The 27,074-nt window shown below is 57.0% G+C and overlaps 2 protein-coding genes and 2 long non-coding RNA genes across 6 annotated transcripts in view; 3 read left to right on the top strand and 1 right to left on the bottom strand.

Moving 5' to 3' along the window:
• Positions 1-1,720: 1,720 nt before the first annotated feature.
• TMPRSS2 (transmembrane serine protease 2) lies at positions 1,721-9,852 on the top strand (the record flags this gene model as incomplete). The annotated part of the gene is made up of 6 exons (XM_047875223.1): positions 1,721-2,344; positions 3,784-3,959; positions 5,055-5,150; positions 7,193-7,335; positions 7,791-7,943; positions 8,390-9,852. Coding segments are annotated over 6 exons (1,204 nt in total), but the record flags the coding sequence as incomplete, so codon positions are not given.
• Positions 9,853-9,996: 144 nt separating this feature from the next.
• On the top strand, positions 9,997-11,760 carry LOC125175002 (uncharacterized). The gene is made up of 2 exons (XR_007155634.1): positions 9,997-10,577; positions 10,669-11,760. It is a non-coding gene; the product is annotated as an uncharacterized LOC125175002 (long non-coding RNA).
• Positions 11,284-27,074, bottom strand: part of LOC125174999 (interferon-induced GTP-binding protein Mx1) — a 30,793-nt gene continuing 15,002 nt past the window's right edge. For all 3 annotated transcript variants that reach the window (XM_047875221.1, XM_047875219.1, XM_047875222.1), the window contains exons 9-15: positions 26,758-26,836; positions 25,114-25,236; positions 24,606-24,747; positions 21,436-21,594; positions 20,164-20,240; positions 18,509-18,757; positions 11,284-15,230 (exon numbers count right to left, since the gene is read on the bottom strand). In XM_047875221.1, coding sequence (XP_047731177.1) covers positions 15,000-15,230; positions 18,509-18,757; positions 20,164-20,240; positions 21,436-21,594; positions 24,606-24,747; positions 25,114-25,236; positions 26,758-26,836 — 1,060 coding nt within the window. In that variant the 3' untranslated portion in view covers positions 11,284-14,999. The remainder of the gene's footprint in view (positions 15,231-18,508; positions 18,758-20,163; positions 20,241-21,435; positions 21,595-24,605; positions 24,748-25,113; positions 25,237-26,757; positions 26,837-27,074) is intronic.
• LOC125175001 (uncharacterized) lies at positions 15,230-24,611 on the top strand. The gene is made up of 3 exons (XR_007155633.1): positions 15,230-15,440; positions 22,584-23,058; positions 23,812-24,611. It is a non-coding gene; the product is annotated as an uncharacterized LOC125175001 (long non-coding RNA).

Below are 27,074 nucleotides of genomic sequence, written 5' to 3'. Positions count from 1 at the left end.
CTCCCTCCTCCCTCCTCCCTGCCTCTTCCACCCTTTCTCTCCCTCCTCCCTTCCCCTCCTCTTCCTCCTCCCCTCCTCCCTCCCTTGCCTTCCTCCTCCCCTCTCCCTCCTCCTTCTCCCTCCTCCCTCCTCCCTCCCTTCCTATCCCTCCTCCTCCTCCTCCTCCTCCCTCCTGCCTCTTCCACCCTCTCCTCCCTCCTCCCTTCCCCTCCTCCCTCCCTCGCCTTCCTCCTCCCTCTCCCTCCTCCTTCTCCCTCCTCCTCTTCCCTCCTTCTTATCCCTCCTCCTCTTCCCTCCTTCTTTATCCCCTCCTCCTCCCCTCCTCCCTCCTGCCTCTTCCACCCTCTCTCCCTCCTCCCTTCCCCCTCCTCTTTCCTCCTCCCCTCCTCCCTCCCTTGCCTTCCTCCTCCCTCCTTCTCCTCCTCCTCCCCTCCTCCCTCCTTCTTATCCCTCCTCCTCTCCTCCTCCCTCCTGTCTCTTCCACCCTTTCTCTCCCTACTCCCTTCCCCTCCTCTCTCCCTTGCCTTCCTCCTCCCTTTCCTTCCTCCTTCTCCCTCCTCCCTCCTCCTCCTTCCTATCCCTCCTCCTCCCCTCCTCCCTCCTGCCTCTTCACCCTCTCTCCCTCCTCCCCTTCCCCTCCTCCCTCCCTCGCCTTCCTCCTCCCTTTCCTTCCTCCTACTCCCTCCTCCTCTTCCCTCCTTCTTATCCCTCCTCCTCCCCTCCTCCCTCCTGCCTCTTCCACCCTCTCTTCCTCCTCCCTTCCCCTCCTCTCTCCCTCGCCTTCCTCCTCCCTTTCCTTCCTCCTTCTCCCTCCTCCTCTTCCCTCCTTCTTATCCCTCCTCCTCTCCTCCTCCCCTCCTGCCTCTTCCACCCTTTCTCTCCCTCCTCCCTTCCCCTCCTCTTCCTCCTCCTCCTCCTCCCTCCCTCGCCTTCCTCCTCCCTCTCCCTCCTCCTTCTCCCTCCTCCTCTTCCCTCCTTCTTATCCCTCCTCCTCTCCTCCTCCCTCCTGCCTCTTCCACCCTTTCTCTCCCTACTCCCTTCCCTCCTTTTCCTCCTCCCCTCCTCCCTCCCTTGCCTTCCTCCTCCCTCTCCCTCTCTCCTTCTCCCTCCTCCCTCCTCCCTCCTCCCTATCCCTCCTCCTCCCCTCCTCCCTCCTGCCTCTTCCACCCTCTCTCCCTCCTCCCTTCCCCTCCTCCCTCCCTTGCCTTCCTCCTCCCTCTCCTCCTCCCTCTCCCTCCTCTCCCTCCTCCCTCCTCCCTCCTCCCTATCCCTCCTCCTCCCCTCCTCCCTCCTGCCTCTTCCACCCTCTCTCCCTCCTCCCTTCCCCTCCTCCCTCCCTTGCCTTCCTCCTCCTCTCCCTCCTCCTTCTCCCTCCTCCTCTTCCCTCCTTCTTATCCCTCCTCCTCTCCTCCTCCCTCCTGCCTCTTCCACCCTTTCTCTCCCTCCTCCCTTCCCCTCCTCTTCCTCCTCCCCTCCCTCCCTCCCTCGCCTTCCTCCTCCCTCTCCCTCCTCCTTCTCCCTCCTCCTCTTCCCTCCTTCTTATCCCTCCTCCTCTCCTCCTCCCTCCTGCCTCTTCCACCCTTTCTCTCCCTACTCCCTTCCCCTCCTCTTCCTCCTCCCCTCCTCCCTCCCTTGCCTTCCTCCTCCCTCTCCCTCCTCCTTCTCCCTCCTCCTCTTCCCTCCTTCTTATCCTTCCTCCTCCCTTCTTCCCTCCTGCCTCTTCCACCCTTTCTCTCCCTCCTCCCTTCCCCTCCTCCCTCCCTCGCCTTCCTCCTCCCTCTCCCTCCTCCTTCTCCCTCCTCCCTCCTTCCCACCCTCTTTTGCAACGTTCAGGAGTCTTGGGGCCCCCTGAGCGTTCAGTCTGTCCACGACTCCAGCAGGCCCAGGGCCTTTGCTCCCCAGGATGGTTGCCTGGGTGCGCAGGGGACAGCGAGAGGGGTCGTCAAGTGTCAGCGGAAGTGCTGCTTCCTGGAGGGGGGGGGGGGCTGGGGGAGCGTCCCCTCCTCCCCTCAACTGGAAACAGACCAGGACGCATTCTCTGTAGTTCAAACCCAAACGCGTGGGGTGCTCCCCCAGCCTGGCCGGACTTCGGGTGGAGGGGCCGGGCCCACCCTGCGGGGGCGGCGGGGCGGCCCCGCCCGCGCTCACCTGCCCCGCGCTGGTCGCCTTCAGAGTGCGGGGTCACCGCGAAGATGGGCCGCCAGAGCCGCATCGTGGGCGGGAGCAGCGCCTCCCCGGGGGACTGGCCGTGGCAGGCCAGTCTGCACGTCCAGGGCGTCCACGTCTGCGGAGGCTCCATCATCAGCCCCGAGTGGATCGTGACGGCCGCGCACTGTGTGGAGGAGTGAGTCCCCGGGGGCGGGGGGAGGTCTGGGGGGGGGGGGCGAGGGTTTGGAGGTGGCTCTGGGGCCGCGTGACCTGGGGCGGAGTCTCCGATCTCTTCAAGCTCCGGTGTCCTGGCCCCTGCGTGGGGCCCCGGCGCCCCCTTCGCGGCGTGACGGGGGGGGGGGGCTGGTGGGCTGGAGCGCGGGGAGCGGGACCCCTTCCTGCCGCCGGCTTCGCGGCTCCTGACTCTCTCGGGAGCCCCCTCCTTCTGGGAGAGCCGGACTCCCTGGAAGCCCGTCCTCACCGCCGCAGGCCAGGGGACTTCCCGCTGCCCTGCCCCAAGGCTCCCTGGGACCCACGGTCAAGCATCCCTGGCCACAGCGTGGCCCTCAGGACGGGGCAGCCGTGATTTACAGCGTCCGCTTTTGTGGACGACGCTGCCCCCTCCTTTCTCCTTAAACACAGACTTTTTTGGCCACACGCCTCCTTTGGAGGAAACCACTCGGCAGAGAGGTCTTTCCGACTTAGCGTGACCTCGAGCCGGCTGCGGTCCTGGCCATGCCGTCCTCTGGCTGTGTGGCCCCAGACCGTTCACGCAAGGTGTCTGACCGCAGTGTCCCCTTTGCACACCTGCAGGACAGGTGTACCTGCCCCTCCCGAAGGCCGTTGGCGGGGGGGGGGGGGGGGGGGGGGGGGGGGGGGGAGGGGGGCGGAGAAGGAGCAACGTTTGTCACCCACTGGTGTCCCCTTCCTGACTTCCTTCCACCGGATTCCGGTAGCTCCCGGGATCTGGGGTTCTCCTAAAAGGGAAACACCTAGACAAAGCTAATGCCCTAATGGCTGTGAGGCCTACAATCTAGCCATCCGCATGCACTTATTAAGCACCTGATACGTGAAGGCAAGTAAGACCCAGTCCTGCAAGAAACGAGGTTTGGAACCTCAGGGAGGCAGTCAGGCCAAGAAACAGCGTTCTTCGATGTTCTGAGGGTTTGCGGCTGGTACAGAAGTATGGGGGTGGAGGGGCTGGGTGGCTCAGTTAGTTAAACGACCCCCTCTCGATTTCGGCTCAGGTCACAATCTCACGGTTTGTGAGTTTGAGCCCCCGTCGGGCTCTGTGCTGATGCGCAGAGCCTGCTTGGGATTCCCTCTCTCCCTCTCTCTCTGCCCCTCCCCTGCTCTCTCTCTCTCTCTCTCTCTCCTAAAATAAATAAAAACACTAAAAAAAGAGAGAGGCACAGGAGGAATGGACCTCATTGTCGAGGTGCAAGGGTGGGTGGGGCCACGGCAAGGCGCCAAGGGACAAGAGCCCCAGACCTCGCCGGCCTGGCCGTGTTGCTTCTAGAGGGTCATGGCGCCTCCGGGACGCCTGGCTCCGGCTTGTGACTTTGGAAGTCACCCAAGGAGTGTTTCCCATTTGCGTTTCTGCGGTGCTGAGTGGCCTTCGGCTTTACCTTCCAGACCACTGAACAACCCACGGCACTGGACGGCCTTCGTGGGAATTTTGAGGCAATCTTTCATGTTCTACGGACACGGGTACCGAGTGGGAAAAGTGATCTCCCACCCGAACTATGATTCCAAGACCAAGAACAATGACATCGCTCTTATGAAGTTGCAGACGCCTCTGACTTTTGATGGTTCGTGACCGCGTCCGTGGGGCTCGGGGGCGTGTGGACGACTTTGACCGCGCGTCCAGGGAAGATGGAACCAGAGGGAGGGGGGTTGCGCTGCGTGCGGGGGGCGTGCACCTGTGACGGGCTGGGGGAGGGAGGGAGTGGCGTGCTTTTCCTCTACCGTCCAGAGTCGTGATTTAATCGACTCGCGTCAAAGTCCAGACGGGCTTTCCAACCACAGCGCTGCCGGCCTTCGGGGTCGGACGGCGCTTTGGAGCCGTCCTGGCCTGGTCCCCATCCACCAGATGCCACTGGTGCCCTTCAGTTGTGACACGGACGTCGAGAGACCTGCCCTGGGGGTGAAATCACCTCTAGCTGAGAACCGCTGATCTAAAATTTGTCAGGCCTTTACTTTTTCATATAAATCCTGAAAACAAGAAACTTAACAGTTTACAACAACGAAAAGCAAGCCATGGTTTCCCTTAGCTTGGGCCCCCATTCTAGTCCATCCAAGGGGTCCTCTGGAATGTTCCAGCCCACATGGGCAGAGACAGACCAGACCCTCATCCACCACCACCCCCCCCCCATCAAGGTGTTTGCATTCAAGTTGGAACACCATGTGGACCCAGAAGAACCGGTCCACGGGGGCCGTGTCCAGCATGGCCTCCGAGGTGCAGGCTGGGAGTGCCCACCAGCTTCTCGAGCCACATGCGTGTCCTCTCTGCCCCTCGTCCCCTGCCGACAGGGTCTACTGTCAAATTTTTTTCCTTGAAGATTTAAGTTTGAAAAACGCTTCACTACTTGCATCCTCTTTCTTAGTGCTGTTTCTTGAAGAGTTCAGCGTGAATTTCTAGAAGCAGAGCTAGCAAACAGTTCTGTTTCTAAGCAGCTTAACTTCCAGAGAAGGGAGCACCTCGCCTGTGAGAAGGAGGGGCCCGGCAGGGACAGAACGTGGGCGCGCGGGGACAGGTCGGGGTCTGGGACTCTCCTGGGGTGATGGTGGTGGCACCGGGCCCCGCGGCGTGCAGATGGGGGGGGGGGTCCGGGCTGAAGACGGTCGCTGCACACAGCCTTCAGTTAGACCAGACTGGCTCAGGCTGTTTTCTCTCCTTGGAACAGACAAAGTGAAGCCGGTGTGCCTGCCCAACCCAGGCTTGATGCTCGAGCCGGAACAGCCGTGTTGGATTTCCGGGTGGGGGGCCACCCACGAGAAAGGTGAGGCTCTTGGCCACGCGGGTCCCACGGAGCCCAGCACCGGGCTTGGAAGTGGGGGGGGGGCCGGGGGGTCGATCCCGGATCCGCTCCCACGCGATTAGATCACCTCGGCCACGTCGCTCAGGCTCCGTGCCTCAGTTTCCCCATCTGCTAAATGGGAAAAAAAAAAAAAACCCGCGCCTGCCCTACCTGGCACTGTGTCCTTACTAAGACGCAAGGGAAGCAACGTGTGTGGAAACTGCTTTTCGAAGCGTAGAGGCCGCATCAATGCGAGGGACGTACAGGCTGTGTGATCGCGTCCCCTTGTTGCTAACGGCTGGCCCCGGAAGCCGGCCGTGCCCTCCGGGGGCTCAGGGACAGTGGGCTCGGTGAGGGTGGGCTTTCATGACCCGCGATGGCCAGCCGCAGGCCGCTGGAGCTGCGTCCGTCCGCCCCGACGCCCCAGAGAGGGGGGGAAGCTGCACAGTCGTGGTGCAGACCCGCTCAGCGGGCTTTGCTACGATTGACTTTCCTCTCCGAGAAAACTTTCCGGAGAAGGGGAGCTTAGCGGTTCCACTTTCACGGAGCGTGAGAAGCGCTTGGTGGTACAAAGAGGCCTCTCACGCCCTGTCTACGTCCTTCTGGAAAGTGTTCAAGGCAACACCCGAGAGACCCTTTAGAACAAGGCGGAAAGCACGAGAGCTGGGTGATGTGGGGGCAGATCGGGGCGACGGTGGCCGAGCCGGGCATCCAGGCACCTGGTGTAAAGAAAGTTAGCGCAGCTGAGCCTTACCCTGGGCTCACAGCAGCCCGGACGAGTGGGAAAATCGACACGTGTTTGTGGAGCACCTCCTATGGGCTGGGAGGGCGTCACCGTCACCGCACAACACAAGAGGGGAACATCTGCCCTCAGGAATGTCGCATTTCCTCGTGGATGTCTGGGGGGGGGGGGGCGGGATGTGGTCAGCCAGCAAACAAAGAGCTGAACTGGGTGCTTTCAAAGGGCAGAAAGTTGTCACGGCGGGGGCCTGGCTGCTTTGAAGGGGTGATCAGGGAAGGCTTCTGGTAAGAGGCGACACTTGAGATCTGAATGATGAGGCTGTGTGGCGGGGTGGGGGGGATGGCGAGTCAGGGGTGACGGTGTAGGCTGTGGGGGGGCCTCACGGGCTTTGGGGAGGACCCTGGCTTGTATTCTGCGTGAGCTAGGGAGCCGTCAGGAGTTTTTAAGGAGAATGGCATGAGCTGGTGGGCTTCTGGGGAGTCATAGAAAGGATGCAGGCAGGAGGGGGCTGACCCCAAGTGCAGGGGAATCATGTCTGGGACGCGCTGGCGGCTCAGCTGTGGGAGGTGGGCCTGGAGGCAGGAGACCATGTCTGGGGCAGACCCCACCACCACCACCTTGCAGGTGGACTGAAGATCAGCAGGGGGAGAGGGAGGGATCCAGGGCGGTCAGCTTCTTGCTTGGGGATCTGAGCCCCAGGGTGGGTGTGGTGCCACTTTCTGAGCCAGGGAGGATGGGGTGGTGAGGACTTGGGGTGGAGGGGTGCGGTGAGAGGCTCTGTTTTGTCACGTGAGGCCCGTGGCGCCTGGAAGAACCCCACGCGGAGGGAGCGAGATGGGAGGGAAGAGGTAGACGGACACAAGGGCCCACCCTGCTGTGGAGAGGTTTAGTGGGCAGGGGAGCCGGGAAGCGGGACCGGACCATCGGTGGAGCCCCGTGGGGCTACGGAAACACAGCCTGGCCCCTGTGGGCCCGGGAGCGGTCTGGCGAGGACGGAGCCCCAGAACCAAGGCGCTGGGCGGAGAGGGAGGAAGATTCTAGAACACAGAGCGTTCCGGAGCTCCAGGGCCAGGAAGGCCTCCCTGGTTGGGAAGAGCTGTGCCAAGTCCGAGCCGTCAGCTGTCGGGATGACCCGGCCTCCCTGGAGGAGGAGGAGGAGGAGGAGGAGGGAGGGGCCGTGGCCCCCGGTCTCGGGTGCGCACTGGCGCGTCCCCAGGAGGGAGGCCGCCGTTCCACGGGAGCCGCTGGCCGCACGGCCGCCCGATGCTGTCTTCCGTCTCAGGGAAAACCTCGGACGAGCTGAACGCCGTCATGGTGCCCCTCATCGAGCCCTGGCGTTGCAACAGCAAGTACGTCTACAACAACCTGGTCACGCCGGCCATGATCTGCGCGGGCTACCTGCAGGGGACCATCGACTCCTGCCAGGTGACTGGAGGGTGCCCTCGCAGCCCCCACGGGCACGGGGTCCATGTCCCTGGCACGCGGGGGGGGGGGGGGCAGCTCCGGGGTGGCCGCGGCCAGCCGCCGTGACACTGATGGTGTAGAAGCATGCGCGTGCCCGGCCACCGGCCCCAAAGGGTTTTATTTTGTCGGCTTGGGAGCGGAACAGAAATAAGTTTTGCAACCGTTTTAAAATACGGCCAACAATTTACTTAGTAACTAACTGCTACCTGGTGCAGGCTAAAAGTCGTCACTGGAAGAGTCTCTTTTGGGGATTATATTACTGTCCCTCTTGGGGGGGGGACACAAAACCCGCACACTGTGTCATAGCTGCCACGGGGACCCCCACTCCGACCCCCGCCCTGACCCCATCCCTCCGGGTGTGGCCAGTTGTGTGTGCGGGCTGTGGCTTAAACTTCCACCCTTGCTGTCTCCCCCAGGGTGACAGTGGAGGCCCCCTGGTCACTATGAAGAGTCACGTCTGGTGGCTGATTGGGGACACGAGCTGGGGATCAGGCTGTGCCAAAGCCAACAGACCAGGCGTGTATGGAAATGTGACCGTATTTACGGACTGGATTTATCGACAAATGAGGGTAAGTTCCTGTCCCCCTCCCCACCTTGCTCTCTACTCTCGTCCCAAAGCCCAGAAGTCCGTGGGGTGTGGTGTGGCTGCCGGGGGCTCAGGCTGGCCAGGGCACGGAGGGACAGGGCCGGGTGGCGGGACAGACGGCAGAGGGAAGCCGGCACTAAGCACTTGCACCTTCATGGGCTGCGGTCGACTTGCGCCTCCCAGACGAGGCTACACGGCTCACGTCCACATGTTCTCGCTCCTGCCCCGTCCGGCCCTGTCCGCCTGGAGCCCCTTCCTTCGGCAGCCCGAGTCCTTGACCGTTGCCCTGTAGGAAAAAAACATCTCTTGGCCCCGCTAAGCTTGCTGCTTCGGTTGTAAGTCAGTCTAGGAGACAAAACGAATTTGCTGCCTTTTTGTGTCTTGAGAGAATTAAGCCGTTTCTTTTTTTCTCGTTTCCTTTTTGAACAGGCAAACGGCTAATCCGCGTGGCCTTTGTCCTCGACACCGTTCCACAAGAAAATGAAGGGGCTGATTTTTAACTCCCCGTGCGTGATGTGCTGTATTTTTAGAAACGATTCGAAGGTCCTTTCGTTGTTATTAAATAGTGTATTTGTCTGTCTTCGGCACTCTCCATAGTTCTGTGCAGGCCACAGGCCCACGCTCCTGGACGCCTGGTCTGCAAGGCGTGACCAGGCCCAGCGGGGTGTGGGCACCCAGGGCCACCGCAGGGCAGAGGGATAGAGGCCGCCCGGTGGGGTCTTCCTTCTAAGCCCACTCGGGGGGCCGATGCACCTTTTGGATGCGCCTGGGGCTGGTGACTTCTCAGCTGCTGGTCGGCTTGGGACAGAAAGGGAAGAAAGCCAGGTGGGACTTTCAGGGTCAGCCTGCTGGGGCCACTGCTAGGGAGGGCCAGTCTCCCCGCGCCCCCCGGGGGTTTTCGCTGATCATTTTTTAGTGCCTTCTTAGCAGCCCTGGATGGTGGCTGAAGATAAAGGGACCAGCCCTTCACGGGTCAAGATGGAAAGGCAGCAAGAACCTTCTCTCCCGCTCAACAGGGTGAGAGTGTAGACAGACCCCTCGGGGCAAGGGAAGTCCTTGCAAACGCAGACGCCACTGTATGTGGGGCTGGGCGCCCCCGGGGAGAGCCAGCCCCACTCCCTCACCCTCTTCCCTTCAGATTGTGGGGTGCGGCGGAGTGGGGTGCTGTGCTGACCCTCTTGGGGCCTGCTGATTACGTGGAAATTGAGGTCACCCCCTGGGGGCGGGGGCGGGAATCAGGGATGTGTGATTAAAGATACACTGTTTCCATGTAAAGTTCCTAAGTGTTACTACCTCAGTGCTCCGGGAGTCTTGGCTGTGATGTCTCTAAGTAGTTGCCACATTGGCTCTTTGACATTCTTGGCCTTGCCAAGTGGGCCGCGCGGGGGACTTGAGGCGCTTTCCAAAGTGTTCTGTGCCGGGGGTGTGGCTTGTGCTGGCCCAGAGAGGAGAACCTGCGGCCCCTTCCAGCCCCTCAGGCTTCCCCGGGAGGGAAGGGCTGGGGTTGAATTGCCAAGTGTGGAGCCTAATTGCCTCTGCGCTGAGTCCTGCTTTGGGGGGGGGGGGGGGGGGGGACTCAAGCGCACTGGTTTCCAAGAAGGAAATGAACGATCCCACCGCCTAGGGCTTAGCCCCGGAGGGCTAGGGCTTAACCTTGAAGCGGGAGGCGGTGGCGGCCCCACTCCCCGGATGGATGCTTCCGTTCCGCGTGACCCGCCACACCGCGAGGTGCCCGCTCCCCGAGCCGGATGCATTGTCGTGGCGAGAACGTGTTGCGTCCCTGGCTTCTTTTTATGTGACGCCTGTTTGTCCTCTGTTTTGTACCTTTTTTAAACTGTAAAATTCAATTGTGAGATACTGTACAAATAAATTATACATTTGTTTTCCAAGTATTTATGGAGTCCCTGCAGATGGGGATGGTGAGCAGAACCAGTCTGCACCTCCTTGGAGGGCGGTGATGCTGGGGGGCGGCTGCGGGCGGGGACAGGGGCGAGGGGGGCGGGGCTGAGGACTGAGGTGCGGGGCGGCGTTGGGGGGGGCTGGTGGATGTGGTCCCGTCGGAGGTGTCCCGTGGTAACTCCTTTTTTTTTTCTTCCAAGTTTATTTATTTGAGAGAAAGAATGAGCAGCACAGGGGCAGAGAGAGTGAGAGAATCCCAAGCAGGCTCTGAGCGGTCAGCACAGAGCCCGACGGGGGGCTCGAACCCACCAACCGTGAGATCATGACCTGAGCCGAAGTCGAATGCTTAACCGACTGAGCCACCCTGGTGTCCCGGTCCGTGGTAACTCCCGCATGGCTGTCACCCATGGCTCCCGCTTCCCCCTGACCCAGACCCTGAGACCCCACTGTCTTCCAGATCTCTCTGCCCGGTATCCCACACATCCTCAGCCCCAGCCTGTCCAAACCCGCGCCCAGCATCTTGTACCCTGAAGCTGTCTCCCCAAAGTCCCTGTTATTTCTGGGTGACCGAGCTGCCTCCTCAGCTCTCTTGGGCGCCAGTCCCACGGAGATGGGACTGGGACTGTGGGCAGGAGAGAAACACTGAGTTTTTTTCTCTGCCTGAGAACAGAACTCCATTCGGATCCTTTGCATCCCCCAAATCCTGCACCCGTGACAGGTGATTGTTTTCATTATGTGTTAGAATTGTGGAAAGACACGTGGGGCACCTGGGTGGCTCAGTCGGTTAAGCGGCCAACTCTTGATTTCAGTTCGGGTCACGATCTCAAGATTGGCGCGTTCGAGCCCCGGATCGAGCTCTGTGCTGGCAGTGCTGAGCCTGCTTGGGGTTCTCTCTTCTTCTCTCTCCCTGCCCCTCCCCCCCCCCACTCGTGCTTTCTCCCTCCCTCAAAATAAGTTTAAAAATTTTATGTTAAGACGTGTTAAAATTATGGAAAAAGCGGTCCTAAAAACAGGGAAAAGCACACATTTTTGCTAGACAATACCCTTAAATACAGTGGATTCTCACTCATGGTAATTATGTTCCATAAACCCATCACGAACGCTGAATTCGTGAATGGGGAATCGTTGCTTCTGGGGGACAGAGACAAGGTCAGGTGTCGACGAGCCTCCGGTCTTTGTCAACCGATGGGTTCATGACCTTGTTTTGTGGGTGCTTCTGTTCAGAGACGCCTAATTGGATATATAGCTGCTGCACCAACACTGAGCCCTAGCAGATGGCTCCATCCCTCCCGAACTTGCTTATCTGCACGCGTGTTTTCCCCGTGAGGCGCTTCACGGAGACCACGCTTCTCCACGACACCTGGGGCCGTGTCGAACCCAGAGATCACCAGCCAAAAGTGCAAAAATGCTGGAAACCTGGCACCAACCAGATCACAAAAGGACATTTATTGACAGCGAGAGCTGAAACGAGACAGAGGACCCCGCTGTGTGTCCTTGGTGAGCCACCTCCCCTTTTTTTGCCACCCCGCACGCCTGGCCGCCATAGCGCCGTGAATGCTGGTTTTGGAATTACGAATAAATGTTAGCAGGTAGGGGGACTCAGAAATAAAGGATCTGCGAAGAGCAGTGAACCGTATACCTAGAAAGTCCACATGGGCCAAGGCAGTTGACAATCTTCAGTTGTATTTTTCACGCTAGAGTCGCCGGGTGAGTGGCCTTTGGATGAGGCTGATTGTACCTCAAAGATCTAGCCAGGACGCTGGAGCTAGGGAAATATTGATATTTTTGGATTAAAGGCTTTATAAAAGATGTAAGTTAATTTGCTTGATATAAATGAACCCCAAACACTCATCATTAAAGGGAAAACACACGTATTAATAAAAGTGAATCATTTGTGCTGATTTGTGTCTCTCCTTGCCACTGGGTCAGTGGGTGGGTTTCCAGCACTGAAACATGTGCCCTCCAGGGGCTCCTGGGTGGCTCAGTCAGTTAAGCGTCTGACTTCCACTCAGTTCATGATCTCACAGTTATGAGTTCCAGCCCCGCGTCGGGCTCTGTGCTGACGGCTCGGAGCCTGGAGCCCGCTTCGGATTCTGTGTCTCCCTCTCTCTCTGCCGCTCCACGACTCGTGCTCTGACTCTCTCTCTCTCTCTCAAAAATAAACAAGCATTAAAATAAATTGTAGAAGCATGTATCCGCCTCGATTTGTGCCTGGCTGAGTTGTCAATGGGGGACAGTCCTGCCTCGAACCCAGGTTCCGGGTCTGCTCCCAGCTCTTCCTCTGTCCCCCTGTGGCTTCCTTGCCCCCACTCCGATTTCAGAGTCTCTTCCCCTTCTGATCGAGGCTTCCCCTTCCCCAGCGTTTTAAGAGAAGTGCTAGAATAAAGTGACATTTAAAGATTCACTGATGTACCAGCTGCCCCATGTTTAACGAACCACCCCCATCAATGGTGTTCGTCAGACAGTCACTGGGACTACAGAGATGCATCTTATAACCAACCGAAATCCCACAGAACCGCTTGGACCTTTCTTCCCTGGAGAAACAGAACAGGTCTGACGGAAGCCGCGCTGTGTGCCTCATTCCCTGCGACCTGGTGCAACATTCGCCGCCTGGATTCCTTTCCTCTGAAACAAAACCTGACGTTTGGGGGAATTCTCTGGGTGCCTGATTGTTTTGTCTGCCTTTCCTCGAGGACAATATAACGGCAGGTGCTCAGGGGGCGCCCAGGGGGGCTCAGTCGGTTAAGCGTCTGACTCTTGACTTCAGCTCGGGTGGTGACCTTGAGTGGGGAAAGGGTGAACATTAGGCAGGGGGAGGTGAGGGAGAGGCCGTGGGCAGCTGCAGGTGGAAGGCTAGAGCGGCAGCGGGGTTTGAGAGGGACAACAGGAGAAAGGTATTCCAGCCCCGCCTGGAGCCTCACGGACTTCCTGATCAGGTCCCCATAAAAAGGGACAGAAATGCTCGGCGGCTACCCAGTCGGGACCCCTCTCCCTCTTGAGAGCTTCGTGCTTTCTCGCATTACACTCTGCCACTCTGCTCACTCTCTGTCGTCTGCGGGACTCGTGCTTCGACTCCGTGAGACCAGAACAAGCTCACAGTTTGGGAGTTTGGGGCTGCTGTGCTGACAGCGGGCAGCCTGCTTGGGAGTCTCTCTCTTCTCCTCTCTCTATGCCTCCCCCGCTTATGAGCCCACTTGTGTGCGCTCGCTCTCTCTCAAAATAAACTTCAAAACAAAACAAAACAAAACAGGTGCTCTGAAGCATCTTAGAAGATAGTCACGAATCCAGAAAGCCGTTTGAACAAATGCCCAGCGTGTCCCGTGCCCCGCTCCCTCTCATAGCATTTATTAAGCACCGACAGCACATCAGACCCTGTGTTCTGGAAAACCCAGGCTTTCTATGTCAGTCCGCTCTATGTGGCCCCTCTCCTTGCTCTGCTCCAGACTCGGTGCCGTCCTGTGGGCTCAGCAGAGCCCCAGATGTACCGAACGTAAAGGGTTCGGGAGTGGGCATCACGGATATTCTAGCATAGTCTTCACAGACGGATGGACCTTCCTACTAGTGCTCTAGGGTGGGCAGCAGAATCTGGAGAGGCACGCAGGCTCTAATCCTGGCAGTGTCCCTCATGGGTGGGGCAGGGATGGCGGAGGGGAGATTGCGGAGGCACGTGAATCCTTTGTCTGAGGCTGGCTGCCCTCGGAGCAAAGAAGTGACCCAAAGTGGACTCCAGGGCTCTCTCTCCCTGGGTCCTGAACACACGGGAGAAGGGACCGTACACTTCCCCCTTGTTGGTGGCGGCCTAGGACAAGCCTGGGGGAGCCCTAGACACCTGCTGTCTGGGGCCAAAGTGAAAGTGACCGCCAGCTCCAGCCGGGGATTGCTGCGGTGGCTCCCGGCACCCCCGTGAGAAGCCGCCCGCATCCCCTCTGCGCAAGGGGCACACGCCTCGTGCTGGACTCGGAGCGCCCGCACCGCGCGCCGGCCTTCGCTCTACAAAAGCCTGTGCGTATTGCTGGGGTGTTTCCTTTCGGCCCCAGGGAAACTGCGCCCTGCAAGCCTGAGCGGCTGTGAGCCACCCCTCAGGTGTGGGGCTGACAAGAGGGGTAAGGCGCCGCGCCACAGCGCGTGCTGGGGGGACCCCGCCGAACGCCCTTCATGCTCCCGGCAGCCTCCGTCGTGTACAAATTCTCGGACGGCCCCTGAAAATACGGGGTCGCAGCGGCGTCGCTAGAAACGGGTTTATTCCACATCAGCGAAATGCAGCCTCTAGGCACACGCACACAGCACCAATGCTCCAGAAACATCAGGCGCGTGACAGCAAGTGGCACAAAGCAGGAACTAGGCCTTCTAGGGTGTTCCCCATGCGCTGATCTCCGGCGGGAGAGGGAGAGGGGTCCGGAGGGACAGTCCCGAGGTGGAAACTGGTTTCTCCTAACCAGGGAGGCGGCGGCGTCCACCCAGTCTAACTCTCGTTCCTCTTAATCCTGACCTAAGTCTTCTCACCAGGTCCCTGCCCTCGAGGGACAAGCACAGACCACAGACGGTGCCAGGAAAGACTGGCTAGGAACCCCTCGTGCCTGTGAAATGGGCCAGCGGGGAGAGGGCGGAGCTGAGGGCGGGTCCCTCCACGCGTCCGGGGGCTGGGGGCGGGGCTGAGAGCGGGTCCTCCCACGTGTCCGGGGCTGGGGCGGGGCTGGGGCGGGGCTGAGGGCGGGGCTGATAGCGGGTCCTCCCACGCGTCCGGGGCTGGGGCGGGGCCGAGGGCGGGGCCGGGGGGTGGGGCTCTCCCCACGCGTCCGGGGCTGGGGGCGGGGCTGAGGGTGGGTTTCCCCCCACCCCACGCGTCCGGGGGCTGAGGGCGGGGCTGGGGCGGGGCTGAGGGCGGGGCTGACAGCGGGTCCTCCCACGCGTCAGGGGCTGGGGCGGGGCTCAGGGCGGGTTTCCCCCCTCCCCCAACACGTCCGGGGCTGGGGCGGGGCTGAGGGCGGGGCTCCCCCCACGAGTCCGGGTGCTGAGGGCGGGTCCCCCCAGGCTTCTGGGGCTGGGGGCGGGGCTCCCCCACGCGTCCGTGGTCTGGGGGCGGGGCTGGGGCGGGGCTGGAGGCGGGTCCTGGAGATGCGGGCGGGACAGGGAGCTGGACTTAACCGGGGAACTTGGCCAGGCGGCGCCGAGCCTGGGCCAGCCGCGCGAGCCGCTCCTTCAGGAACTTCCTCTTGTCGCTGGTGTCGCTGCGCTCCTTCAGGAGCCAGCTGTAGGTCTCCTTGTCCTGCAGCAGCTGCAGCATATTCTTCTGCAGCCGCTGGCCGTACACTTGCAGGATGAAGTACTGGATGATCAGGGGGATGTGGCTGGAGATACGGTTGGCGGCCTCCTGGCAGGGAAGAAGAGTTCACGGAGGGTGAGGGGCTGACGTCAGCACGCCGGCGTCAGGAGGGGCCGGGCCTGGCAGGTGCGGGTGCCCGCCTGGGTCTCTGGGTCTCGAGCCCAGCAGCGGCCTCTGGGCCAGAGGGCAGCCTGACCCCGCCTCCCGGCCGGGGCCACTCGGGCACCTTCGGGCTCGGCTCGAATGGGCTTAATAAAGGTACGTGGACTGAGTACAAAAACCCCGTTTTCGAATTAGTTAAACTTTGCTGAAAACATGTTGCAATTTTTTTTTTTTTAAATCAACGCTAAATATTCAGCAGGAAAGAGGCCGGGCCACCCAAAGCCACAGGGGGGACGGAGCCCTCTGCGGTCTCTGCGAGTCCGGAGCTAGTTTCAAGCCCCCCTTCACCCTCCCCGCGCCCTGCCTGTTCCTAAAGAGCTCTTTCCTGACATAAGGCTGATCTCTCGGGAAGCCGATTCGTCCGGTGCCTCAGCAATACCACTGCCCATAAAACAGTGATAACATTAGCGCCCGGCCTCGTGAGCCGGCTGAAAAGATTAAACGGACTGAAGGATAAAAAGTTTAAAAAGCTGCGGGGTGTGTTGGGGCACCTGGGTGGCTCAGTCGGTTAAGCATCGACTTTAGCTCAGGTCATGATGATCTCACCGTTCGTGAGTTCGAGCCCCGCGTCGGGCTCTGTGCAGACAGCTCCCAACCTGGAGCTGCTTCGGATTCTGTGTCTCCCTCTCTCTCTCTGCCCTTCCCATGCTCTCTCTCTCTCCCTCTCTCAAAAATGAATCAATGTTAAAGAAAAAAAAAAAAAAAAGAGGAGTGCCTAGGTGGCTCAGTTGGTTGGGCACCCAGCTCTTGATTTCGGCTCAGGTCACGATCTCAAGTTTGTGGGATTGAGCCCCGCATCTGACTCTGCGCTGACAGCACAGAGCTTGCTTTCTCTCTCTCTCTGTCTCTTTCAAAATAAATACACAGAAAGAAAAATGTCATGTCATAAAGATGACAACTCTCCCGGTGCAGACTGATGAACGAATAGGATCGCGACAAGAATGCCCACAGCCCTTTTTTCATCACAGACAGAATAGGCTGATTCTAAAACTCCTAGCGAAACCCACGGAAGAAGAGGCAGGATAATTCTGGCTAACAAAGAAGCAGGGGCACAGACAGACACATGGCCGTGTTCACAGCGGCGTCATCCAGGGCGGCCCAAAGGGTGCCAGCAGCCCAGAGGCACACGGACAGGTGAATGAACACGCACAATGCGGTCTCTCCATACAAAGGAGTATGATGCTACTTTTAAGAGGAAGGGCAGTCTGACGCACGTTACGGCAAAGGTGAACCTTGAGGACCTGACGCTAAGCGAAGTCACCCAGATGCGAAAGGACAGAGGTTGCATGAGTCTACGTAGGCGAGCTCCCGGGAATCAGAAAGTCCACAGGATCAGAAGGTAGAATGGGGGGCCGGGGGAGGGGCTGGAGAGGTGCGTCTCATGGGGGGCAGGGTCTCAGTTTGGGAGGGTGAAGAATCCCGGAGACGGAGGTGGGGACGGCTGCCCAACAGTGTGGACGGGCTTTGTGCCACCAAGCTGGGCACTTAAGGATGGTTAAGACGGTACATTTTATGTGATATGTATCTCAACACAATACGGAAAAGAAAAGAGGAAGCGAAGTGGGCAGCATTACGGGAGAGGTTCTGGCTGCGCTAGACATTTAAACCTGGTATAAAAATCCGCTAATGCAAAACAAGGTATGCGAATGTAATCTTGTCGATGCTGACATATGAAAAGTAAACCAACAGAAAGAGAATCGGGTTTCTACTGGGCCTTGGTTTAAAGGCTTGCCGTTCCAAGAAGGTCTCTGCCCTCGGAGCCCGTTAGAAATGCAAAACCTTGGCCCCACCTCACACCTGCAATCCACATCTAACCTGCAACCAGATCCCAGGAGATCTGTGTGCACGGTCGGGTTCTAGAAACACTGCCTTACGACAGATGCTGGTGAGGACGCGGAGAAAGAGGAACCCTCTTGCACCGCTGGTGGGAATGCAAACTGGTGCAGCCACTCTGGGAAACAGCACGGAGGTTCCTCAAAACACTAAAAATAGATCTACCCTACGACCCAGCAATTGCACGACGAGGCATTTATCCAGGCGATACAGGTGTGCCGTTTCGAAGGGACACATGCACCCCCATGTTTATAGCAGCGCTATCGACAATAGCCAAAGGTTGGAAAGAGCCCAAATGTCCATCGATCGATGGACGAATGGATAAAGAAGATGTGGTATATTTACAGTGGAGTATTACTCGGAGATCAAAAGGAATGAAATCTTGGCATTTGCAACTACGTGGATGGAACTAGAGTGTGTTATGCTAAGCAAAAGAAGTCAGAGGAAAACATCATATGACTTCGCTCGTCTGTGGAACTTAAGATGCAAAACAGATGAACATAAGGGAAGGGAAGCAAAAATAAGATAAAGACAGAGACGGAGACAAACCCTAAGAGGCTCTTAAATGCAGAGAATAAACAGAAGGTTGCTGGAGGGGTGTTGGGTAGGGGGATGGGCTAAATGGGCAAGGGGCATCCAGGAGGACACTTGTTGGGACGAGCACTGGGTGTTACACGTAAGTGGTGAATCATTACATTCTACTCCTGAGATCGTTGTTACACGCTCTGTTAACTAACTTGGATTTAAATCTAAAAAGAAAAAAAAGAAAAAGAAACACTGCCACAAAGCATCCAAACAGTGACCTGGTGGAGATATCTGATAAGCCAAAAGATGACTATTGGCTTTATCTGTCCAGGTTTTGACCTGTCTCAACGGCTCTAGCACAGCTGTGCGTCCTTCCCCAGCGTGAATTAGACTGCTTTTTCACACGCTTGGAAATGTACAGTAGCCACGAAAGCGTGTGTCTCTGCGAGTGGCTCCTGCCATCGCGTCCCAACCCCGAGCCAAGGGCTCCACCCACGCTCAGCTCCCAGAGTATTCACAAGAACCCGGTGAGGAGATACCGCTCTACAGAGAAGAAAGCTGAGGCTCAGAGAGGTCAAGCAACTTGGCCAGGGCCACACAGCCCGTCAAAACCAGACGTGAGTGACTCCGAGCCTTAGCCTCGGCTCCTCCGCCCGAGGCTCGATGCTTCCACGGGGGCTCACGGAGGCCGGGCACACGGGGCTGGCTGACGGTCACCACACAGAGCCCCGGAGACTTAGAGAGAGGCATCCACAAGAAAAGGAAAGGGAACGAAAGCCGCCTTTCCGAGGCGCCTGCAGACTTACCTGGCGGTAGGCCAGCAGGTGCTCAAAGATTTCACACAAGGAGACGCTCCCTGAAGAAACTTCTTCAGAGATCGGACTGTTTGTTTTTTTATTCCTCTTCTCCTCCTCCGAAACCCTCTCCCTGACCCTCTGCAGCGCCTGCTGGTAGATCTGGTCCTGACAGTAGACAATCTGCTCCATTTGGAAGTGAAGTCGAATCGACTTCTCCGCTTCGTTTTCCAGTTCAAACTTAATGTCTTCGATTTTGGACTAGGGCAAAAGAGAAGCGGAACGAAGTTCGCTCAGAAACAAATCGCCGGGTCGAGGAAGGGAGTCCTCCCTGAAGCCCGCAGCCAACCGGCTCCTACCGGAACGCGCCACAGCCTTGCGCACCCCACGCTGGCTTAGCTAGGACGGGGCTCCCTCCCCGGCGGGGTGTGAGGGGGCGGGCAGCGCGCCCAGACCCCGACCCCCCTGCCCCGAGCCTGGGGACCTGCACGGGCTCTGCTTGCGGGCCTCATTTCTCACATTCTTTCTCTTTTGGGGGCTTTCCCGTCTCATCAGGAGTATCTATGCCCATCACAGAGATCACGGGGGTGAAACGGGGGCCAAATTGAAATCCATTCAATTCCGTAGGGTTCATGTTCCTGCAATTTACAGAAACTGGCTTCCAGAAGGTCGGGGAATAGATCTCTCGCACAGAAAGTATCTGCCCTCCCCAGAGCCCACTGGGAGCCACCGACTGTGATGCATAAGGCCAGGTGCACCCCAGACATTTTCTTCCGTGTCTGTGACACCTTCCAAACAAGGTATTCTTAGTTGTATTTCATGGATAAGGAGCCAGAGGCCCGGGCAGCTTAAGTCGCAGGCCCCAAGACCCCAGCCTGCGACAGGCCAAGCCAGTGTTCCCAGCGGTGCTGGGTGCCAGGGACCGAGAGTGTGTGTCTCCCCAAATCCGTTAAGTTGAAAGCTTAATCCCCAAAGTGATGGCATTGGGGTGGGGGGTTGGGAGATCCAGCCCATGAGAGTGAAGTCCTTACGGATGATGCCAATGTCCTTATAAGAAGGGACACCAGAGTGCTCTCTCCCTCCCTCCCTCTGGCTCTCTCTCTCCCTGTCTTGGGAGGATACGACGGTCCTGGCAGCGATCACGCAAGCCAGGAACTGGGCCCTCGGCAGATGCCAGATACGCCACATTGATCTGGGATTTCGGGTGAGCGGCCCAGCGGTGCTCCGTTACAGCGGCCTGAGCTGACCACGCCGGGGGAGCCCCTGCTTCTGAGGGTAGACGCTTCGGGTCTCGGCTGCATGACGTGGGGGGCCTCGCTTCCTCCTGACTCCTCACTCTCGGAAAATGCCAGGTGTATATGTGGCTTCCTCAGTGAGTTGCAGGGTTGGGGCCGTTTCCCTCAGATGAGGCCATTCTCCACGAACTCTGGCTCTCTTTTGTGATTTTAAATATTTATCTCCAGGGTCCGTCTCGCTTACTGCTTACTGCTTCTTCCCCTGGATCACTGGTGATGCCACTAATAAAGTTCGCCACTGAGCCTGATTCTCTGCTTCTCTGCGTACGCAACAAAGTTGCGATGGTCTTCATCCAAGAAATCTGTTTTCTAGCATCAGGCTGACTTTTTTTGTTTGTTTGTTTTGGTTAAATCGCATGTGGTCAGTGTTACCTTGGTTGTTCTGTAGAGGTTGAAAAATTCATCAAAGTTTCCTTTCGAAATATTTGCAAAGGCAAGCTGGACCATATCTGAAGAAAGGAAAACAAGGTTCGTTCAAAATCATAGATGGCTGGGGCGCCTGGGTGGCTCAGTCGGTTAAGCGGCCGACTTTGGCTCACGTCATGATCTCGCGGTCTGTGAGTTCGAGCCCCGCGTCGGGCTCTGGGCTGCCGGCTCGCGGAGCCTGGCGCCTGCTTCGGTTTCTAGGTCTCCCTCTCTCTCCGCCCCTCCCCCGCTCGCACTCTGTCTGTCTCTCCCTCAAAATGAATACACATTAGGGGGAAAAAAAAGGATTCAAATAAATAGAGTATTTTGAGACTGTGGAATAATCATCTCAGCTGCAGAGCCGACCAGAGGTGTGGACGATGAGAAAGGTGTATTTTGTGTGTGCTCCTGGTTCCTGACACCCAGCTCCTAAATCCCTTAGAAACTCCCGGGTGACAGGAGCATCTCTTGTTCTAAGAAGGTGACTCCTGGTGGGCCCCAGACTGCTTCAGGGTGAGGGCTGGTCACCAGAAAGATCGAGCCTGGATTAGAAGCCTGGAACTTTCAGCCCCACCCCCCCCCCACCCCCATCCCACGTCGCAGCCTCTGAGGAGGAGAAGATTGAGTTAATAACTGATTATGTCTTTGTGATCATTGATCCCACCTTATTAAAATCCCCTAAACAACAGGGATCAGAGAGCTCCCAGGCTGGTGAACGCACCCACGTGCCCAGAGGGTGGTGCCCCCCGCCCCCGACTCCACGAGACAGAAGCACGTGCCCCAGGACCACCCCCCCCCCCAGGCCTCATCCTCTATACTTCCCTTCACGCCCTTTATAATAACCTGGAAAGGGGAAGTACATCCTTTAAAATAAACGAGTAGAGGTAAGTCAAGTGTGTTCCTGAGTTCTGTGAGCTGTTCTGGCAACTTATAGAACCTCGTGAGGAGGGGGCCGTGGGAACCCCCGAGAGCCTGTCCGGCAGGAGCACAGCCTGACGTGGGGGCAGTCCCCTGGGCTGAGCCCTTCCACCGTCCGGTCGGCGCTAACCCAGTTAGTGCCGGAACTGAGTCCAAATGTCGAACACCCAGCTGGTGCCCCGGAGAATCAGAGAATTGACTGGGTTCTTGGATACTGGAAAACACCCTGGGGAGGAGAGCTCTGGAGTTTAGCATTGGTTTTGATCCAAGCCTTTCCCGGGCCTGGAAATAAAACGCCGAAAAGCCAAATCAAGGACTCACCGGTTACCGTGCGCAGCATGTCGACAGCTGGCTCCTCCAGCTCTCTGATTTGCTGTTTGATAATAATCTCAAACGTCTTGTAATTGACAAATCCCGGCAGCTCTCTGCCCCGATACCGATTTTCAAATTTCTCAATTTCTTTATATATCGCTTTGTACCCTGGAAAAGAACGGTGCTGAATTATTTTACGAAAACAACCCTGTGGGCTTTTCTTTTTCATTTCCTAATTTATTTTGAGATAGAGAAAAAACATGAGTCGGGGGCAGAGAGAATCCCAAGCAGGCTCCGCACTCTCAGCATAGAGCCTGACGCGGGGCTCGAACCCACATACCACGAGATCGCGACCTGAGCCGAAGTCGGACGCTTCACCGACGGAGCCACCCAGGTGCCCCTCTTTCTCTCTCTCAAAAATAAGTAAACATTTTTTAAAAATTAAAAAAAAAAAAAAAGAACTAACCAGGAATCAGGGTCTAGGTATCCTCTTTTGGTTGGGAGATATTTTCTCGTAGGAATTTTGTACAAACTGAGATAAAATTCACATGCTATAAAATTCACCCTCGTGGGGCACCCGGGTGGCTCAGTTGGTTGGGCATCCGACTCTTGGTTTAGGCTCAGGTCAGGATCTCACGGTTCATGAGATCGAGTCCCACGTTGGGCTCTGTGCTGACAGCATGGAGACTGCTTAGGATTCTCTCTCTCCCTGTATCTCTGCCCCTCCCTGCTCATGCATGCTCTCTCTCTCAAAATAGATATATATACTTAAAAAAATTTTTTTTTAATTCAACCTAGTCAGGGCACCTGGGTGGCTCAGTCGGTTAAGCACCTGACTTCGGCTCAGGTCGTGATCTCACGGTTCGTGGGTTTGAGCCCTGCATCGGGCTCTGTAATGACAGCTCAGAGCCTGGAGCCTGCTTCAGACTCTGCCCCTCCCCTGCTCTCTCTCAAAAATAAAACATTAAATTCAACCTAGTCAAGCGTAGAGCTCAGTGATTTGTTAGTACATTAACAAAATTGTGCAACCGTCCCCAGTAGCTTATTCTCAAACACTTCTATAGCCCCAAGGAACCCTGCGCTCTATCAGGACTCCCTCCCCATTTCCCTCCCCCTGCCCAGCCCCCGGAAACCACTCCTCTACTCTCTATTTCTAGGGACACGCCTGTCCCGGACATTTCATATCAATGGAACCAAAACACATGTGGCTTTCTGTGTCTCGCTTCCTTCACTCAGCACAGTGTCTTCAAGGTTCGTCCATGTTGCAGCATGTTTCGTCCTTCATGCTTTTCCATGGCTGAACATTTTCTATCATCTGCTGCCACAGGCTGAATTGTATCTCCAAAATTGGTATGTTAAAGTCCTAACCCCTAGCACCTAGGAAATGTGACTGTGTCCGGAGACGGGACCTCTGAAGAGGCGATCGCACTGAAATGAGGTCATTGGGGTGGACTGAACTCCAATCTGACTGGTGTCCTTATAGGAAGAAAGCAGGACACAGAGCCGCGCAGGAAAGACCATGGAGGACACACGGAGAAGGTGACGTCTACATGCCAAGGAGAGAGGGCTCCGGAGAATCGAAACATGCTGGCACCTTGATCTTGGATTTCCAGCCTCCAGAATTGTAAGAAAGTAAGTTTCTGTCGTTTAAGACACACAGTCTGTTGTGCTCTGTTGGGACGGCCCTAGCAGACCGATACACGGGTACGTTAACATACCAGCCACCCTAGTGCGTGTGAGATGGGGTCTCCCGTGGCTTTGGTTTGCATTTCTCTGATGGCTAATGACTCTGAGCGCCTACTCATGAGCCCAGAAGCCATTTGTGTGTCTTCTCTTTAGAGAAATGTCTATTCTCATCCTTCGTTCACTTTAACTTGGATTATTTGGCTTTTTGTTGTTGAGCTGTAAGAGTTCTTTGTATATTCTGGGCACCGGACCCTTGTCAGATGCGTGACTTGCATTTTCTCCGGTTCTGTGCGTGGGGGTGGCACCCTTTGACCCACACACGTTGTTTATCCCGATGAAGTCCCCCTTGTCCGTTACTTCTCTTGTCGCCTGTGATGTCGTGTCCTGTGCAAACACCGCCTCTTCATCCAAGGCCACGAAGGTTAGAATCCAGGTTTTCTTCTAAGAGTTTTATAGTTTCAGTGCTCACAGGTTGGTTTCTGATCATTTTGAGTTTATCTCTGTACAGGGGGTGAGTTAGGGGTCCAAATGCATTTTCTTGCATGTGGGAACCCAGTGACGTGCAACTGATAACTTGTTGGAAGCAATTTAGCATCTTAAAATGAGAGCTATTTTCTCATGGGCCGCATGCTGTAATAAGCTTGCTGAGCCATGCACGAGGGGGGTTGCTGGAAGCGAAGGACTGTTGTCTTCCCGCAGCACGGTCAGCAGCTTGGGAGTGGCGCAGAGATGGCAAGTGGCAAGTGACCGCCCCAGTCTTCCACCAGGGAACACTGTCATTTATCTCGTCCTGCCCTCCATGCCCTCTGCCAACGAACAGATGACTGAAAGGCATGGCCGTCGAATTATGTCAACGATGGCACGATGTATCCTCTCACGTTCATTACTCAAAGCCAAGGACAGCGGCCAGTCGGAACCTCCAGTCAGCTCAAGGTACATTATGGAACCCGCCACCGAGCTGCCCGAGTAGAAGCAAAGTCACTTAAAATTCCCCTCAGCTGCTGCCGCTTTATCACTGGCCAGTATATGATTGACTTCAAGCATCTCGAAATATTAAAAAAATTAACTTCAGGTCACACTCTCTACCTTTTTCGGACTCTTGAGAATTTGGTTGTGTAGTGGTGGTGTCCAGGCTATGTTTCGTTTCCCCTGCGTCGCTGTTGCAGCTACAAAATCCACTGAGATACACACGGGCTTCAAGGCCACGGCCAGCTGACCACGAAGAGCATGAGGCAGTGGCAGGCGCCATGTTGACCGGCTACTGTTGCGGGAGGGCTGATTCTGGTCGAAGCCCTGGCGGACTTGGGCGGATTCGTCTGCGTGTTCTCTCTAGGTGCCCTCCGAAGTCTGCAGCAGGCGCTGGCTGGCCTGAGTTCAGTGACGTGGGGCAGAGCAAAGGCGGCCCCCACACACCCCTCCTCTGGCCCTCCTCGCCATCCGCACCGCCCGCCTTGACCCACCTCGCCAGGCCTACGGCGGTGCCTGGCACTCACCTTTCTGGAACTTCTTTTCAATCACGGTGCTCCACTTGTGGAATTCATGTCTGATTTTGGTGAACAGCCGACTCTCACCCTCCCCCACAGACTCCTCCCCTTGTATTAAAGAGGTGATGTCATGATTAAACGCATTGATTTTCTGTTAAGAAGGAAAACGTACGTATAAGCGGAGATGTTCCAGATACAAGTGGGGTGGTCTGGAGGCCGTGTGTAGGCTGAGGGTGGGCAAGTGACTCCTCACCACGTGACAGGGGTACCAGACCCTCCCACACCCCCAACCGCCCTCGGGGTCCCGGGTGAGCATGCGTGATAAGCAATCCATATGGCAAATGTGACCATCTGTCACTGCCCATTGTCCCTCTGCCCTGGCCCCTCTTTGGTGTTAAATGGGCACAGTGAGCCTGGGTCGGCTTTCGGGGAGTGAGAGAAAAGTGCATGAGGCACACGATCCCTTTCTGGACAATGATGTGTGAATCTCCGACTCGATGCTACGAGCAATACTCACATCTATCAGAAAAAACATTTTTTCGTGTTCGTCTTCTGGTACATCTGAGCCATACTTTTGTAATTCCTCTGTTATTTTCTCATGATTCTCCTTTATTTGATTCTCTAGCAGGGGCAGAGATTTCTGAGGAAAACAGAAAAGAATGCAAAGACATAAATATGGACAGGGAAGGAGCTGGAGCCCCCAGGCCACCTGCACGGTACACCTGACCTCCTGGCTTCCTCTAGAGCGAAGGTGGAGAGGGAGGCACATTAGCGGGCACTGACTCCACCCAGGCCTCCCCACATTCCCACTCCTGGGGGGAGGGGGGACAGTCTCAGGGACACGCCAAGGTGGCCACTCTGCACGGTTCCTGCATCCTGTCCAAGCAACGCCAGGAAGAGCCCCTTCTACGATCTGCAGGGACATTAGAAAGGGCTACCTGTCTTGTGGGCTCTGAAAAAGCAGCAGTTGAGACAATTTGCGATTCAACAACTTTTGTGAACAGATTTAAAGTTTTCAGGGACTTCTGTCTCTGACGACACGGTGGACGGCGCATGCTAGCGCCCTCTTCCACCGCAAACATCAAAAAATGCTGGCTGGCACCTCAAAAGCATCCCTTGAAGTGTATCCATGAGCTGGCAGGTACTCAGAGGCACAGACAGGTGACGCGGGTGCCCAGGGGCGGACGGGGAGAGCGGGAGTACAGCCAGATTTGGCCTCGCAGGGCATTTGTAGGAAAGAAAAATTGAGGTGACGTTTCAGAGCCTCACTTGGTGCTGGGGCAATGAATAAATCCCGGTGGGCTTGCTCGAGGCAGGGACTCTAACGAGCCAACATCTTCTTACTCTACAAAGCTGGGACCCCAAAGAGTTAGGAATAACCGTGCCCTCTGTCCCCATTCCTGGGGACTGAACTCGGTGCTGAGCGGAAGGACATAAAATCTCTGCTGAAAATCTGTAACCACAAGCCAGCGCTCAAACAGGTCTGCTGCCCAAATTCATACTCCCTGAGGGGTCCCCCAGGCCTCGAGCTGAGAATCTAAAATGATTCAGGCCGGAGGCTGCACCTCCCTGGAGAAACCGATTCTGAACCTGGGCTTCCATGAGTACCCACAGATCAAGTTCCAGAAAGGATAGGCCCAGGGTCGCAACCCTAGCCCAGGTCATTGTGGGTGATGGCTACCAGGACCCAGTGCACCTGACACTGGACTCCTCGAGCGCTGCATACAACAGAAATATGTGCAAAGGAAACCTTTTTAAGGGACCGCACAGGTGAAAGAGAAAGGGATTCTGTCCAGACAAACTTGAAAAAGAACCACGGAGAGATTTAAAATATGAAATCTATGACCATGACCATCGTCAAGCCATTGCCGTAGCGGCTGGCAACGAGAAAGGAACAGGTTCGTGCAGGGCGCGTGAGATTTTAGGCCAAGCGGATGTAGTCTATCAGGTCCTGCCCAACGTGTGGTGCCGCAGTCACACACCATCCGGGAGCTTGCTCGAGGATCCCAAGCTGTGCTCCAGACCCGCCGAACCTGAGCCTGCACCTTAACGAGATCCCCCGGGAGATGTGTGTGCGCGCGGACGGTGAGCGAGCCCGCGCGGGTTGGCTCTGGGTTTGTGGGACTCGAGTCAGAGAACGGACGGCTCTACATGTGCTTACGCAAATGTGCATGATGAGTTCAGTGGTCAGTCTGTCCGCCAGACAGGGCACGGTGGCCCTTCCTTCCTCCAGGAGAACCCTGCGGACGGAGAAGAGAACACGACATGCACAACCATGCTGGTGTGGCCAGAAAACGCAAGCCGGCTTTCTGCTGCAGGGAAAGGCAAGGCTAGTCCAGTTATTCCCAGGCGGATGGAGCACCCTGCCGCGGGTACCCAACAGATGTGCAGAATTGCCCTGCGCGGAACGAAGGCAGGGTCTTCATTATTTCGGACACTTCAAAAATGGCATAGAGTTGGAGAGAATTGTACACCTCA

Source organism: Prionailurus viverrinus, chromosome C2, assembly GCF_022837055.1.
Source record: "Prionailurus viverrinus isolate Anna chromosome C2, UM_Priviv_1.0, whole genome shotgun sequence".
NCBI lineage: Eukaryota > Metazoa > Chordata > Mammalia > Carnivora > Felidae > Prionailurus > Prionailurus viverrinus.
The sequence above is the reverse complement of the archived record's forward strand: the minus strand, read 5'-3'. Positions and strand labels throughout refer to the sequence as shown.